We start from the raw sequence: 14,826 nt of genomic DNA, 5'->3' as shown, positions 1-14,826 counted from the left end.
CGTCAAGACTGGTGGAATGGTTACCTAGGCTTCATGATGTCTAGAGGCCTTAATATTTGTTACTTTAGTTTTACAATACAATTAAATAATGATAGATTTAAACAAATGCATTTATACCACATTTGAAAATCCTGGGGTGAAAACGGGATCAAGATAAATCTTCCCATGTTCTAATTCACATATGCTTGGTCTTAGGAGCATGGCATTCCTACGGACATGGGCTATGCGGTGGCCCCTCACCACTCGGGAGTCTACCCTGTACACGTTCAGCTTTATGAAGCCTGGAAGAAGGTTTGGAATATTAGAATCACCAGCACTGAGGAATATCCACATCTGAAACCAGCTCGATATCGGAGGGGCTTCATCCACAAAAACATCATGGTGAGCTTCCTCCGGTATGCATAGGGTACAACTAATTCTTCCAGATTTCCATTCTTCATTTGAAGAAAGAACGAAAGAGGCAAGCGAAATGTTGAAAGCTTAACTATAGGAAAAGCTGCATGTTGCAGGAAGTACATTCATCATATCTATGCAAAGGATGTTTTAATTAAAGTTACCTCTTCTCGATTCTTCAGTATAAAATGTTTTGTTTTGTTTTTACTGACACTACTACTATTAACCAGGAACTGATATTAAAATACTAAGGAAACACTACATCTGACTTGCAGGTAATTTATAGAAGCCATCATTTCCTCAAAAAGTTATTTAGTATGTAAAATTAAAACCAACTCTCTGCATATTAACCATGCTGCTCTTGTACAAGTCAAACTGTTCTCTTTACCATGTCAAACCAAACAAATAAACAAAAAATTCAACTACTTACAGCAAGAAGCTATATGTGAAGTCCTGCATAATCACTAACAGATCATAATGTAGAGTACAAAAGTACCAGATGATGTTAATTAAGTCATTTACATCCATTGTCAGATTCTCCCCCAAGCTTCTCTGTTTTGTTTTTTTTTACCCTGGTGATAAATGCACACTGTCAAGATATGTTACTGCCTGATGCTTTCTGAGGCCTCCCAAAGTAATTAAATCCTACTTTTTCCCAAATTAGAAAATCCAAAGAGTGCTGGTGAAGTTAGGGATGGGCTTCCTGGGACACGTACTGGGAAGGAATACCACACAGAAGAACACTATGTGGTGAGGCACTAGAACTCTCTGTCAAACTATGCTTGACCAGATGTCTGCTCTCTAGAATTAGGTGTAACTGACTTCTTTTCAGACAGTTTTCTAATGTCTGCAAAAATTACAGAATGGATAATGACATTTAACCTAGAGCAACTCCCGTCTTGACTTTTTCCTCAACAAAAACTGTTGTAAATGCTAGATGGGGACAAAATGGCTCTATTTTATCCCAGTCTGCCCTTCTTCTTTACTGAAAATAAACTCACTATGCATCAATCTGCTAGCCTTTTGATCAGAGAGAGTTTAGGAGACTTGGGTTATATTATCATTTAACCATAGCCCATGTCCGTAGGAATGCCATGCTCCTAAAGTATTGAAGAGTATTTCAAATCATATTCAGGCTTAGTAGAATAGTAAACTTAAGTCTCTAAGGACTTTATTAAATGTTGTTCTCTTTTGTTTCTGTTTCTCTCTGTACTGCCAGAAAATTTTCTTGCATATGTCCCATGAGATATGTTCATTTTTCATTTCTCCTGAAAACATATTTTACCTGTATTATAAATGTACAAATCTTGCAGGTAATAAAGGCTGTAACAGATTTCCTGTTTTGACAGAACTGTCCCTATCGCTCCAGTTTTGTACCAATCCATGGAAACCTTCTATATTTGTTTTGTAGGCTCTTGGATGAGAATTTCCAAGTGGGAAATGTTCAGCAGGCAGGTGATTATGCAGTAAAAGAGAGAGGACAGGGCTTGGAGGCATCCAAATAGAGATACAAGTGAAGACCACCAGAGCCAATACCCCCTCCTAGGGAGAGACTGCAAAGAAAAAAAATCACACCCATATTTTGTTTTATGACATGAGGGAAACTTTTTTTTTAATATTCACAAATCAAATTCCAAAGGCCTTAAATGAAAGTCATTATCTTCCCATCAAACCAGCTTTTATTGATCCTGCTATTCCCAATTCAGTTCTACATTTCAAACATCACACTGGCCACTGCCCGCCCCGCCCCCCCCCCCGCCCCCGCCAACTTCCAGTCTCGACATTCCATCAATAATTCCTTTACAATAAGTTTTTTTCCCCCTGAGTTTCCTACAGCCTAATTCACTGCCTTGATTTCATGTGTAAACTACGTTGCTTGTTCCTACTTTGTCTGTTTACAACTTCTATCCACCTCCTGCACTGCAACCTAGCCCACAGATAGTGCCAATCTTTTCATTCCTTTTATTTTTATTTTTGAGCACAACCGGTTTTATGAAATAACTTTGAGTCATTTCCTCCCCTGTTCTAGCTTTCCCAGTCTGCCAACACACATGGGTGGTACACAGTCTATGAAACTTAATACAAATTGACCCTTTGTATGGACTATTTTATAAACATAAAACTCAGTAACCAACCCTAACCCCTTAATCTTAAAAGTGTCCTCTTTGATTAGATGCCTCCCCTTGTCAGTGAATCAGTGTCTACCTGGCTTCCCTCTGCCCAATAGAATTAAATGCTTTCCCTATTCCAAATAATGTTTACAAACTGTTTCCCATTTGGGAATTTCTTCCTACAGGCGAATTTTATTTCCTTCACTTCTCCTTAAATCATCTGGTTTAATTTCTCAGTTTTGTAGCATTCTATTAAGTTGGTGCAGGTTCTAGTATTTTTTATTATTATTTAAACTCAAGTTAGTTAACATACAGCGTGATATTGGTTTCAGGAGTAGAACCCAGTGATTCATCACTTACATATAATACCCAGTGCTCATCCCAACTAGTGCCCTCCTTAATGTCCATCACCCATTTAGCTTATTACCCCATGCACATCCACTCCAGCAACCTTCAGTTAGTTCTCTGTCTTTAAGGGTCTCTATAGTTCGCCTCCCTCTCTCTTTTTATCTTATTTTTCCTTCCCTTCCCCTGTGTTCATCTGTTGTATTTCTTAAATTCCACATATGATTGAAATTATATTTGTCTTTTCTGACTGACTTATTTTGCTTAACATAATATCCTCTAGTTCTATCCACGTTGCTGCAAATGGCAAGCTTTCATTCTTTTTCATCACCAAGTAGTATTCCATTGTATATATGTACCACATCTTCCCTACCCATTCATCAATCGATGGACATTTGGACTCTTTCCATAATTTGGCATTGTTGATAGCGCTGCAGTAAACATTGGGGTACATGTGCCCCTTCAAATTAGCATTTTTATGTCCTTTGGATTAATACCTAGTACTGCAATTGCTGTGTTGTGGGGTAATTCTATTTTTATTTTTTGAGAAATCTCCATACTGTTTTCCAGAGTAGCTGCACCAGTTTGCATTCCCACCAGCAGTGCAAAAGGGTTCCTCTTTCTCCACATCCTCACCAACCGCTGTTGTTTCCTGAGTTATTAATTTTAGCCATTCTGATAGGTGTGAGGTGATATTTCATTGTAGCTATGATGTATAGTTCCCTGATGATGTGATGTTGAGCAGCTTTTCATGTGTAAAGTTAGTAGCAGACCTGACCACTGAAATTTGGCAGGCCAGAAGGGAGTGGCAGTAAATATTCAATATGCTGAATAGAAAAAAATATGCAGCCAAGAATCCTTTATCCAGCAAAGCTGTTATTCAGAATAGAAGGAGACATAAAGAGTGTCCCAAACAAAAACTAAAGGCGTTCATGACCACTAAACCAACCCTCCAATAAATTTTAAGGGGGACTCTCTGAGTGGAGAAAAAAAAAAAGACCAAAGCAACAAAGACTACAAAGGACCAGAGAACGTCACCAGAAATGCCAGCTCTATAGGTCAGGTAACACAATGACACTAAATTCATCTTTCATAATCACTCTGAATGTAAATGGGCTAAATGTTCCACTTAAAAGACACAGGGTAGCAGAATAGGTAAAAATCAATATCCACCTATATGCTGCCTACAGGAGACTCATTTTAGACCTAAAAACACTTGCAGATTGAAAATAAGGGGATGGAGAACCATCTATAATGCTAATGAAGGTCAAAAGAAAGCCAAAGTAGCCATACCTATATCAGACAAACTAGATTTTTTAAATGTTTATTTATTTTTCAGACAGAGACAGAGTGTGAGCAGGGGAGGGGCATAGAGAGAGGGAGACACAGAATCTGAAGCAGGCTCCAGGCACAGAGCCCGACATGGGGCTTGAACTCACGAACCACAAGATCATGACCTCAGATGAAGTCTGATGCTTAACCAACTGAGCCATCCAGGTGCCCCCAGACAAACTAGATTTTAAAACAAAGACTGAACAAGAGATGAAGAATGGCATTATATCATAATTAAGGGGTCTATCCATCAAGAAGATATAACAGTTGTAAATATTTATGCCCCCAACTTGCTAGAACCCAAAGATATAAATCAACTAATAAAAAAAAAAAAAAACATAAAGAAACTCATTGATAATAATACAATAATAGTAAGGGGACTTCAACACCCAATTTACAACAATGGACAGATCATCTAAGCAGAAAGTCAACAAGAAAACAATGGCTTTGAATGACACACTGGACCAGATGGACTTACCAGACATTTCATCCTAAAGCAGCAGAATAGCCATTCTTCTCGAGTACACATGGTACATTCTCCAGAATAGATCACATATTGGGTCACAAATCAGTCCTCAACAAGTACAAAAAGATCGAGATCATACCATGCATATTTTCAGATCACAACACTATGAAACTTGAAATCAACCACAAGAAAAATTGAGAGAGCCCCCAAATACATGGAGGTTAAAGAACACCCTACTAAAGAATGCATGGGTTAACAAGGAAATTAAAGAACATGGAAGCAAATGAAAACACAACAGTTCAAACCCTTTGGGATGCAACAAAGACAGTCCTAAGAGGAAAGTACATTGTGATTCAGGCCCATCTCAAGAAGCAAGAAGGCTCCCAAATGCACAACCTAACCTTACACTTTTCATACTTTTAAAATGCTGCCTTCATTTTGGCCTTCCTAACCTTGATACTTCCAGTTTTCTCCATACCCCTTAACTTGCTCTTCAAGTACCTGAAAACAATTTAGACTAAATCTATCTTTCCATCTTCTATTTTCCTGTAGCTACTACAGACTCACTCCAGCCAAAAAGTTCTAAAACAGTATTGCTGTGTCTATATCTTTGTCATTTTTTTCTACCTTGAAAGACTTTCTGAACACACTGTACCTATTCAAGATATTCAAACTGAATCCTAAAAATCATTCAAAATCATGCACTTTTAAAATGTAAAACTAACCTAGCGTTTAATCATGTGGTCATTTTGTTATTTAGCTTTGGGGTATTTCTCATTATCCTGATATACCTTAAATCTTCGAGGGTAGAAAGTATAAATCTTTGTGTTCTCCCACATGGACTTACACAGAGTTTAGAATATATATTTGTTTAAAAAAATGTATAAATGCTGTATAAAGTTTGGATTTCCAGGAAAAAGATATTTTCATGAATTGTTAGGGAATATATTTAATTCAGTTAGAGTATCTTTGCACTTAGTCCTTTTTTGCCATTGATTTTGTGCATAACATTATAAGAATGTGTAGTATTTTTAAATGTAAACATCACCAGAATGAATACTCCACAATAAATTGAAGTTCCTTTAACTATTTCATCAATATAGAATGGCTTCTGAAGATATTTCACCAATTTTCAAAATATAAATAGGAGATAAAGTTTTGATTTATACAGCAATATATGATATACAGATTGAGCTAAGAATTATGTTTTCTAAGAAAACTTTCAAGGATAAGATTGAAATTTATTATAATACACAAACTAAAGAAAAAGAAGTATATTTGTAGAGGCTTGCAAAGCATGAAAAGTCCTATAAAGGTAATATTTTGAAAGCACTTACTGAGCCAAATGTGCTTCAAGAAAAAAGGCAGAAAAAAATGAAGATCAGTTTGCTGAGGACAATAAACAGAAGACTCATCTGTGTAAGATTCTGTAAGCTTGTAGTTCTCCAAAGTGTATTCATTAATTTTCTACTACTTCAAGTACACAGTGACAAACACAGGTCATTATGAAGTCATTATATAAGATTTAGCTAAAGATTGTACCATCCTGCACAGCTTTAATTCACACTTTCTTTTATAATTGCACTGTTATTTTACCAGGAAAGCTGTAAGAATTTGAAAAAAAAATCCTTATCACAAATGTGTACAATTGAAGCAAATAATGGTTTTCATGTACAAAGGATGAAAATAAGACTTTTTCCTAAGTGAGCTTGTATCATTTTGTTTGTGACAGTTTATAAAAATTAATAATCAAAAGCATAATCTCTTTTTTATTTTTGAAACTGGCAGGCTTCAGACTTAGAATTCAGGGCAATTTCTAAAGCCTGCAGCAGTCCTTTCAGAGTAAAGAAGATACTATGATTTGTGTCTCAAATATTTATTCTAATTTAAAATATAATTTCTTAAGAATCACATTAAGTTAATAACTGACCTTTTTTCTAGTGCATGTGTAGAATTTGGAAGAAAGTATTATCCTTAAAATTTTTGCCTACTACACTACAGGATAACACAGACAATTCCTGTATTTTTAAAGTATCATTTTTACTTCATTTTTATTTTTTAAGATGCTGGAACATACTAGGCTTCATAGCAGCAGTACTGACTTGGAGATTTAAAATAGATAAGTGGCTAAAATAATTCAAAGTCTATCTTAGTTTTAAAATATTTCAACTTTCTTCTGTATTCCTTCTGTACTGATGTCATCCTTGCTTTCCCAGAGTGTGAAGGATTTTCTGGGCCTGAGTTAAGAGTTGTATAATGAGGGGTGCCTGGGTGGCTCAGTTGGTTAAGCGTCCGACTTCAGCTCAGGTCATGATCCCATGGTTCGTGGGTTCCAGCCCTGCATTAGGCTCTGTGCTGACAGCTCAGAGCCAGGAACCTGCTTTGGATTCTGTGTCTCCCTCTCTCTCTGCCCCTCCCCCACTCATGCTCTGTCTCTCTCTGTCTCAGAAATAAACATTAAAAAAAATAATAAAATAAAATTAAAAAGAGTTGTATAATGACACCAGTTTATGCATCAGCTTCCATGAAAAAGAACCCACGGTTCAACAAATTAATTGGTTGAAAGCAATTTTTCCTTATTTGTTTATTCTTCCTTCAGGTTCTTCCAAGACAAACCTGTGGGCTTTTCACTCACACAATTTTCTACAAAGAATATCCAGGAGGTCCTAAAGAGCTGGACAAGAGTATTCAAGGAGGTGAACTTTTCTTCACTGTGGTTCTCAACCCAGTAAGTACTGTGAGTTATTTTCAAAAAAAAAAAAAAAGAAAAGAAAAGAAAAGAAAAAGATGAAAAATGACAGGTGACTGAAAATTACCTTGACAAAAAGGCCAGGGTTTGGGTAGTTTCAGCCAAATCAATATGAAGTTCTAGCTCCAACACAGAAAAAGACTAAATGCAACCACATATAGAGATGGGGACAAACTCATTCTACAAGAAGCAGTGACAAGTGGAACTTATGGAAAGCCAGGAAAGTGCTCCAGAACCTCCTTTGCATTGAAAAGTGTTCAGAATTTAGAGATTCTTGCATTTATGGAGAACAAGACCTTTTTTTTAAATTTTTACTTAAACTCCAGTTAGTTAACATACAGTATAATATTAGTTTCAGGTGTACAATATACTGATTCAACACTTCCAAACAATAGCCAGTGCTCATCCCAAGTGTTCTCCTTAACCCCCACCTATTTGATCCATCCCCCCACCCACCTTCCCTCTGGTAACCATTAATTTGTTCTCTGTAGTTAAAAGTCTGTTTCTTGGAATAAAAGACACCTAAAGTTAATCCTAAAAAAAAAAAAAAGAGTCTGTTTCTTGGTTTGCCTCTCTCTCTATTTTTTACCTTTGCTTGTTTGTTTTGTTTCTTAAATTCCACATATAAGTTAAATCATATTATATTTGTCTTTCTCTGACTGACTTATTTCACTTAGCGTAAAACACTCTAGCTCCATTCACGTCATTGCAAATGACAAGATTTCATTCTTTTTGATGGCTGAGTAATATTCCACTGTGTGTATATCCCACCTCTTCTTCATCCATTCATCAGTTGATGGATATTTGGGCTCCTTCTATAATTTGAGTATTGTAGACAATACTGTTATAAACATTGGGGTGCATGTATCCCTCTGAATTAGTATTTTTGTATCCTTTGGGTAAATACCCAGTACTGCAATTGTTGGGTCATAGGGCAGTTCTATTTTTAACTTTTTGAAGAAACTCCATACTGTGGAGTGGCTGCACTAGTTTGCATTCCCACCAACAGCGCAAGAGTGTTCTCCTTTCTCCACATCCTCACCAACCTTTGTTTTTTCTTGTGTTGTTGATTTTAGCCATTCTGACCGGTGTGAGATGATATCTCATTGTAGTTTTGATTTGTATTACCCTGGTGATTAGTGATGATAAGAATCTTTTCATGTGTCTGTTAGCCATCTGTATGTCTTCTTTATATCTATATATATGGATACCTATATATATATATATATATATATATATATATCTTCTTTATCTCTCTATATATAGATATATATAGAAAGAGAGTGAGATATATATATATATACATTTTTAATATATTTTATATATATGCAAACCCCCAAAAAAAGGAATAATCCAATTAAAAAGGAAAGAAGACATGAATGGATATTTTTCCAAAGAACAAGATTTTTCACCTATAAAACTCTTTTATTCCCACTATGGACCAGTTTTCTCATTTAGATGACCATTAACTCTATTATTCTTTTTTTTCCCCTCCTATTTAAAGTAAAGGTATAAGTGGGGCACCTGGCTGGCTCAGTTGGTAGAGTGTGCAACTCTTGATCTTGGGGTTGTAAGTTCAAACCTCATATTGTGTGAGAGATTACATAAAAATAATTTTTAAAGGGGCACCTGGGTGGTTCAGTCGGTTAAGCATCTGACTTCGGCTCAGGTCATGATCTCACAGTTTGTGGGTTCGAGCCCCACGTTGGGCTCAGTGCTGACACCTCAGAGCCTGGAGCCTGCTTCGGATTCCGTGTCTCCCTCTCTTTTTCTGCCCCTCCCCTGCTTGCGCTCTGTCTCTCTCTCTCTCTTCCAAAAATAAACAAACACTAAAAAAATAATAATTTAAAAACATAGTTTTAAAAATGAAGTAAAGGTATAAGCAAAATGGAAGAAGAATTAGATAAGAAAATATGGTCATTTTGGATACATTTATGTGAGATCTTGTCTTGCTAGGTCTCATGCTGGGCAGAGCAGCCTGTTTAATTGGCTTCTGCCTTTCCTCCTTCACTTCTTAACTTGTGTCCCAGCTCCACAATGAATCATTTGCACATATATCTGCTTGAGGCAAGTATTATAAAGTTGTGTAGAGAAAGATGAACCAATTGAAGTAAGGTGTATAAGGAAAAGAAGGAATTTTATTTCCCTTCTGAAAATCACTAACATAAAAAATAAAATTGGGTTTATTAATCAGATAGATGTATGGGTTTGCCCCTGGCATTAGCAATACTCAAGATGAAAAAGTATAATCTTCCAAATGTGAAAAAAATGTCTATCAGCATAAAAATTGAAGAATGTAGAAACAAAGAGAATAAAATTTGAAAGGCCCACTCTGGACCCTAATTTTACAGGTCTTACAAATAAAATTGCAGGTATTTTTCATCTTCTTGTATGTAATGACTGTATTCATTTCTCAGCTTCGATAGGAATAAGGATAAGGAATAAGGAATAAGGAGATTAGGAATAAGGATAACTCATCTTTGTGCAAAATCAGCATGTGTATCTAAAAATCAATAAATATAGTTTGGGGTAGTATGGCATCTTGTCTTTTTGAAGTTTATTCATCTTCATACCCCCAAAATATATGTAATTCTGATTTATACATCAGGAAAAAAATCTGAGTTTTCTAACATATCTATTCTCTAATAGATTTATAAGAAATTTTTTTCACTATTTCAAAACCAAATTATTCTTTTTAATTAAATAAAAATCTTATAGTAAAGCTTGTGTGAATCTTGGGTACTAATTTGAGCTAAATTAGCTGAGCAAATGCTTTAAATGTTTAGCAAATCTTGCTACTTTTCAGGCCTTTATCGATAATATTTGGCAATATTGTTTGTCTTGATGAGAAGATCCATGGGGAATAAAGGGGAGAAAAAAACTTTCCCACAAAACTTGTGCTTCCTGATTCAGAAAACTTACAGTAGACAATTACTTTCAGATAAATGCTGGAATTCAAAATAAGTGACAGATCCTTGTCAGATACCATAAGATAGGGAAGGAATCCAAATTAATTTCATCTGGCATGCCAACTCCAATTTTTGGAAGCAGCTATAGTTCCCTGGAGATTTCTGGTTGAGAAGCCCACTTCTAGACTCAGCCCAAGTCTCGCCCAAGGGAAAACTGCTATCATTAGTTAGTGATGTTTGCCTTTCAGAACAGAGTGAGGAGGAGTGACCTGTTTCCCATGAATTCTCCATCCCAAAATTACATGTTTGGGTAAAGCTTGTGTTAAAATTAAGAGAGGTCCAGGTGCAGTGAGGCATGCTACTAATTTGGCAGATGGCACTCTTTTTTAGGTCAGAATGAGAATGAGAAAGCCTTGATGGAATCAAAGTAGATATTAGCTGCAGGAAAGATATGAAATTTAATTATAGTGGATTTGAATGATACCCATTATAAGCTTAAGTAATACCCCAGTCTTTGATTTCTGAGAATGTTGAATGAGTTTGCTGTTTCCGATAAAAAAGGCAGTTGTGTACTGGAAACATACCTATGTCTCTTAAACATATTCAAATACACTTGAGTTGAAAATGAAAATATAAGCAGGACTTTAATTAATGTATTTTAAAAGTTTTCTTCCTATATGTCAACATAATATCAAGGTGCTCCAGTAAGTTTTACCAGTATTGGGGTAACTCTGCAACAGAGTACCTCTCAGAGTTAAACTAGAACAGATCACAGTAAAGATAACTAGAATAACTGTCTAGCCTGGAATGTTCTACTGTTACCAAAGTATTTTTTCTTGCTAAAGAAAAAAATGCCAACCAAGTAAATTTTTTTTTAATTTTTTTTTAACGTTTATTTATTTTTGAGACAGAGAGAGACAGAGCATGAACAGGGGAGGGGCAGAGAGAGAGGGAGACACAGAATCTGAAACAGGCTCCAGGCTCTGAGCTGTCAGCACAGAGCCCGACGCGGGGCTCGAACTCACGGACCGTGAGATCATGACCTGAGCCGAAGTCAGATGCTTAACCAACCAAGCCACCCAGGCGCCCCACCAACCAAGTAAATTTAATATAAAGACAAATATTATCACCGTCTAGAAGAGAGAAAACCTCAGCCATCTCCAAATATATTTCCCATGTCATAGGGCCTAGCCTCCTCTGATGTGGGTTGGATACAGAGATTTTAATTAATAGACTCTGAAGTTCAGGTACAGTTGAGAGGTGGACCCATCAGGCTATTTGAGCCTAGGACCATTAAGAAATTAAGAATTCTTTTCATTTATGGGGCGCCTGGGTGGCTCAGTCAGCTAAGCATCCAACTCTTGATTTTGGCTCAGGTCATGATCTCACAGTTCATGGGATCAAGCCCTATGTCAGGCTTCACGCTGGCAATGTAGCACCTGCTTGGGATTCTCTGTCTCCTTCTCTCTCTGCCCCTGCCCCTCCCCTACTTACGCGCTCACTTGCTCTCTCTCTCTCTCTCTCTCTCTCTCTCTCTCTCAAAATAAAAAAAATAAACTTAAACTAATAGAATTATTTTCATTCTTTTTTCTTTTACTTCCTAAACTCAACCAGCGACTTCTTGATTATAGTTCACTTTCCTATACAGATCCTACTATAGGAAAAGAATATGTTGATCATAAGAATTTGTACTCACTATGACAGTAATTTGTAGCGCAATTTTATAAATCTTCTTTCAATCAGTGAATACTTCCCATGTAACCTAATTACCAGGAGAAGACCCCCTCTAAATTGTACATATGCTAATATTTCAGTTCCTCCATAATTTACAATTTATAGTTTTAAACTAATGATGTTCTATTTTTATTAATTTCATGATCTTCACTAATTTCCTTCTATCCCTAAGAAACGGATGCTCTCTGTTAGTGTAATGAATCAGGTTCTGGAGTCCATCAGGCTGAGTAACAGATCCTGAAGTGTTTGTTGATTGATTCTGGTAGGTAATAATCATTATTTTATGGATCTACCACAGGAGACAGCCACTGGAATGATCCCAGAATCACTGTTATCTATAGACACACAAGCACAAAATTTCTACACAAACGTAATATACCCAGACACAAATATTCTTAATCAATTCACAGTGATACAGGTACCTTCATTTATCCTTTAAAAAAGAGTCTACTTATTTTACATACCTATAAGATAATATGCAGAACTGAAACTTAGGAAGATGACAAAAGATATCCATTGACAATAACTGTATGCCCTCAACAAATAGAACCCCATTAATCTATAACATACATACTTATACAAAAGGAGCTAGTAAAAGTATACTGTTCATTTTAACATGAATTTCTGGTTCAACCTATCTTAGGAAAATGTGAAAATACTTAACTAGTGTAACAAATGGAATAGTTCTGGATTAGACATTGTTCCTCTGGGAGCCATATTATCTTCTATGGCTCCGAAAAAAGATGTCACCTTCTTGCTCCAGTGTCCTTATTAGTAATTACCAAATGTTCTAAGTCTTGGTTTGCTCTCTTATTCAATAAACAGACTCTAGGTATTGAGTCATTAACAATTGGTATCTGTGGGATGCTGGGCCTCCCTTAAACCTTCTTGATAATAAAATCAGTGCTTGCTTCACTTATTAATCCAAAAGAGTTGTGGATTGCCATGAGATTCATGCACTTACCACACTCTTGGAATCCAAGTGGAGCAGAACCCTGACAGCACAGCAAAATTATACTTCCTTCATCAAACTGTTAAACATCCCAAACAGTTGATAATCCCTTTATGCCTATATTTTATTAAATATTTTTGTCTCTCTGTTTGTCAAGTTGATATGGCATTCATCCACTATACCCTCCCTACCCTCTTACCCAAATTCCTTCAAGATAAATCTACATTGTGTTTCTCTCGTTAAAGAAAAATATAAACATGGATGTGAAAAGAATGAGTATCTTAAACTGGGAGTAACACATGAGTGGATTACAATGAAAAGTAAAACAACATTTACACAAGATAGCAATATATACAGAAATTAGCCCACATTGAGAAAAAAAAATTTTAACTATAATTTACAAGTATAGGGATTATGTGTGCTTATCTATAAAATTCATCTAAAAGGAAGCAACGTTTTTTCCCTAATGAGAAATTTTATAATTCTTTTCTTATTTACTAATCCTGCAAAAAATTATGGTAACAGAAAACCCTATATTAAAAAATTAATAAATGATGGGGCACCTCAGTGGCTCAGTCAGTTAAGCATCCAACTTGGGCTCAAGTCATGATCTCACAGTTTGTAGGTTGGAGCTCTGCGTTGGGCTCTGCACTGAGAACTCAGAGCCGAGAGCCTGTTTTAGATTTTGTGTCTCCTCTCTCTCTGCCCCTCCCCCACTTGTGCTCTCTCTTTCTCTCTCAAAAATAAATAAGTTGGGGCGCCTGGGTGGCACAGTCGGTTAAGCGTCCGACTTCAGCCAGGTCACGATCTCGTGGTCCGGGAGTTCGAGCCCCGCGTCGGGCTCTGGGCTGATGGCTCAGAGCCTGGAGCCTGTTTCCGATTCTGTGTCTCCTTCTCTCTCTGCCCCTCCCCCGTTCATGCTCTGTCTCGCTCTGTCCCAAAAATAAATAAACGTTGAAAAAAAACTAAAAAAAAAAAATAAGTAAACATCAAAACAATAAAAATAAACAAATGATAATAATAACACCTTTGGATAGTAGGAAAATGATTCCTGAACATGCCTAATAATGAATATTACTTGAGACACTGATTTTTAAAAATCCAGACTTCAGTGCATCAGAATCTCCAGGGAACAGTTTTGGGGACCTGAATATTTATCATTTAGGTGATTCCTTTTTTTAAATTAGTTTTTTAATGTTTATTTATTTTTGAGAGAGAGAGAGACAGACTGTGAGCAGGGGAGGAGCAGAGAGAGAGGGAGACACAGAATCCGAAGCAGGCTCCAGGCTCTGAGCTGTCAGAACAGAGCCTGATGAGAGGCTTGAACCCACAAACCCATGAGATCATGACTGAGGCAAAGTCGGACACTTAACCAACTGAGCCACCCAGGCGCCCCTTGTTTAGGTGATTCTTATGATCAGGCAGACTTGGGAAATACTGCAAAGGAAGAAAATGGAGAAATAATTTTAGCAACCAAAGATTACCAAAAACTGCTCTAGAAATCATGGGCCTATGATTAAGGTATCAGAATTGAAAATGAACCCAAATCTCCAGTAGGGTTTAAAAAGCAATGAGAATAAATGTTTTTCCTTAGGGACCAGAGAACTCTAGCTTGAATTGGAGTTTAAAATAAAAATAAAATAGAGATAACTCCTGTTTATCCTTTAAAGCTTCGCTTAGAGATCACCTTCCTCATGAAACGTCCTCGACTCTTGTTTAGAGGCCCCAACTTGTGTATCCATACCATCCTCTGCAGCAGACTCTTTCTAAGTACTTATTACCTTGCTCTTATAATTATGAGTTTGCTATTAGTCTGCTTCTTGTGGTAGAGAATG

General features: G+C 36.5%; 1 protein-coding gene across 1 annotated transcript in view; it reads left to right on the top strand.

Moving 5' to 3' along the window:
- NDST3 (N-deacetylase and N-sulfotransferase 3) overlaps positions 1-14,826 on the top strand; it is a 185,950-nt gene that overhangs the window by 91,402 nt on the left and 79,722 nt on the right. The window contains 2 exon segments of the mRNA XM_032592910.1: positions 196-381; positions 7,247-7,375. Of these exon segments, the coding sequence (XP_032448801.1) occupies positions 196-381; positions 7,247-7,375 (315 nt within the window).

The sequence above is a fragment of the Lynx canadensis genome, chromosome B1 (assembly GCF_007474595.2).
Source record: "Lynx canadensis isolate LIC74 chromosome B1, mLynCan4.pri.v2, whole genome shotgun sequence".
Lineage (NCBI taxonomy): Eukaryota > Metazoa > Chordata > Mammalia > Carnivora > Felidae > Lynx > Lynx canadensis.
Note: the sequence above shows the minus strand (reverse complement) of the source record. Positions and strands in the feature narration are given on the sequence as shown.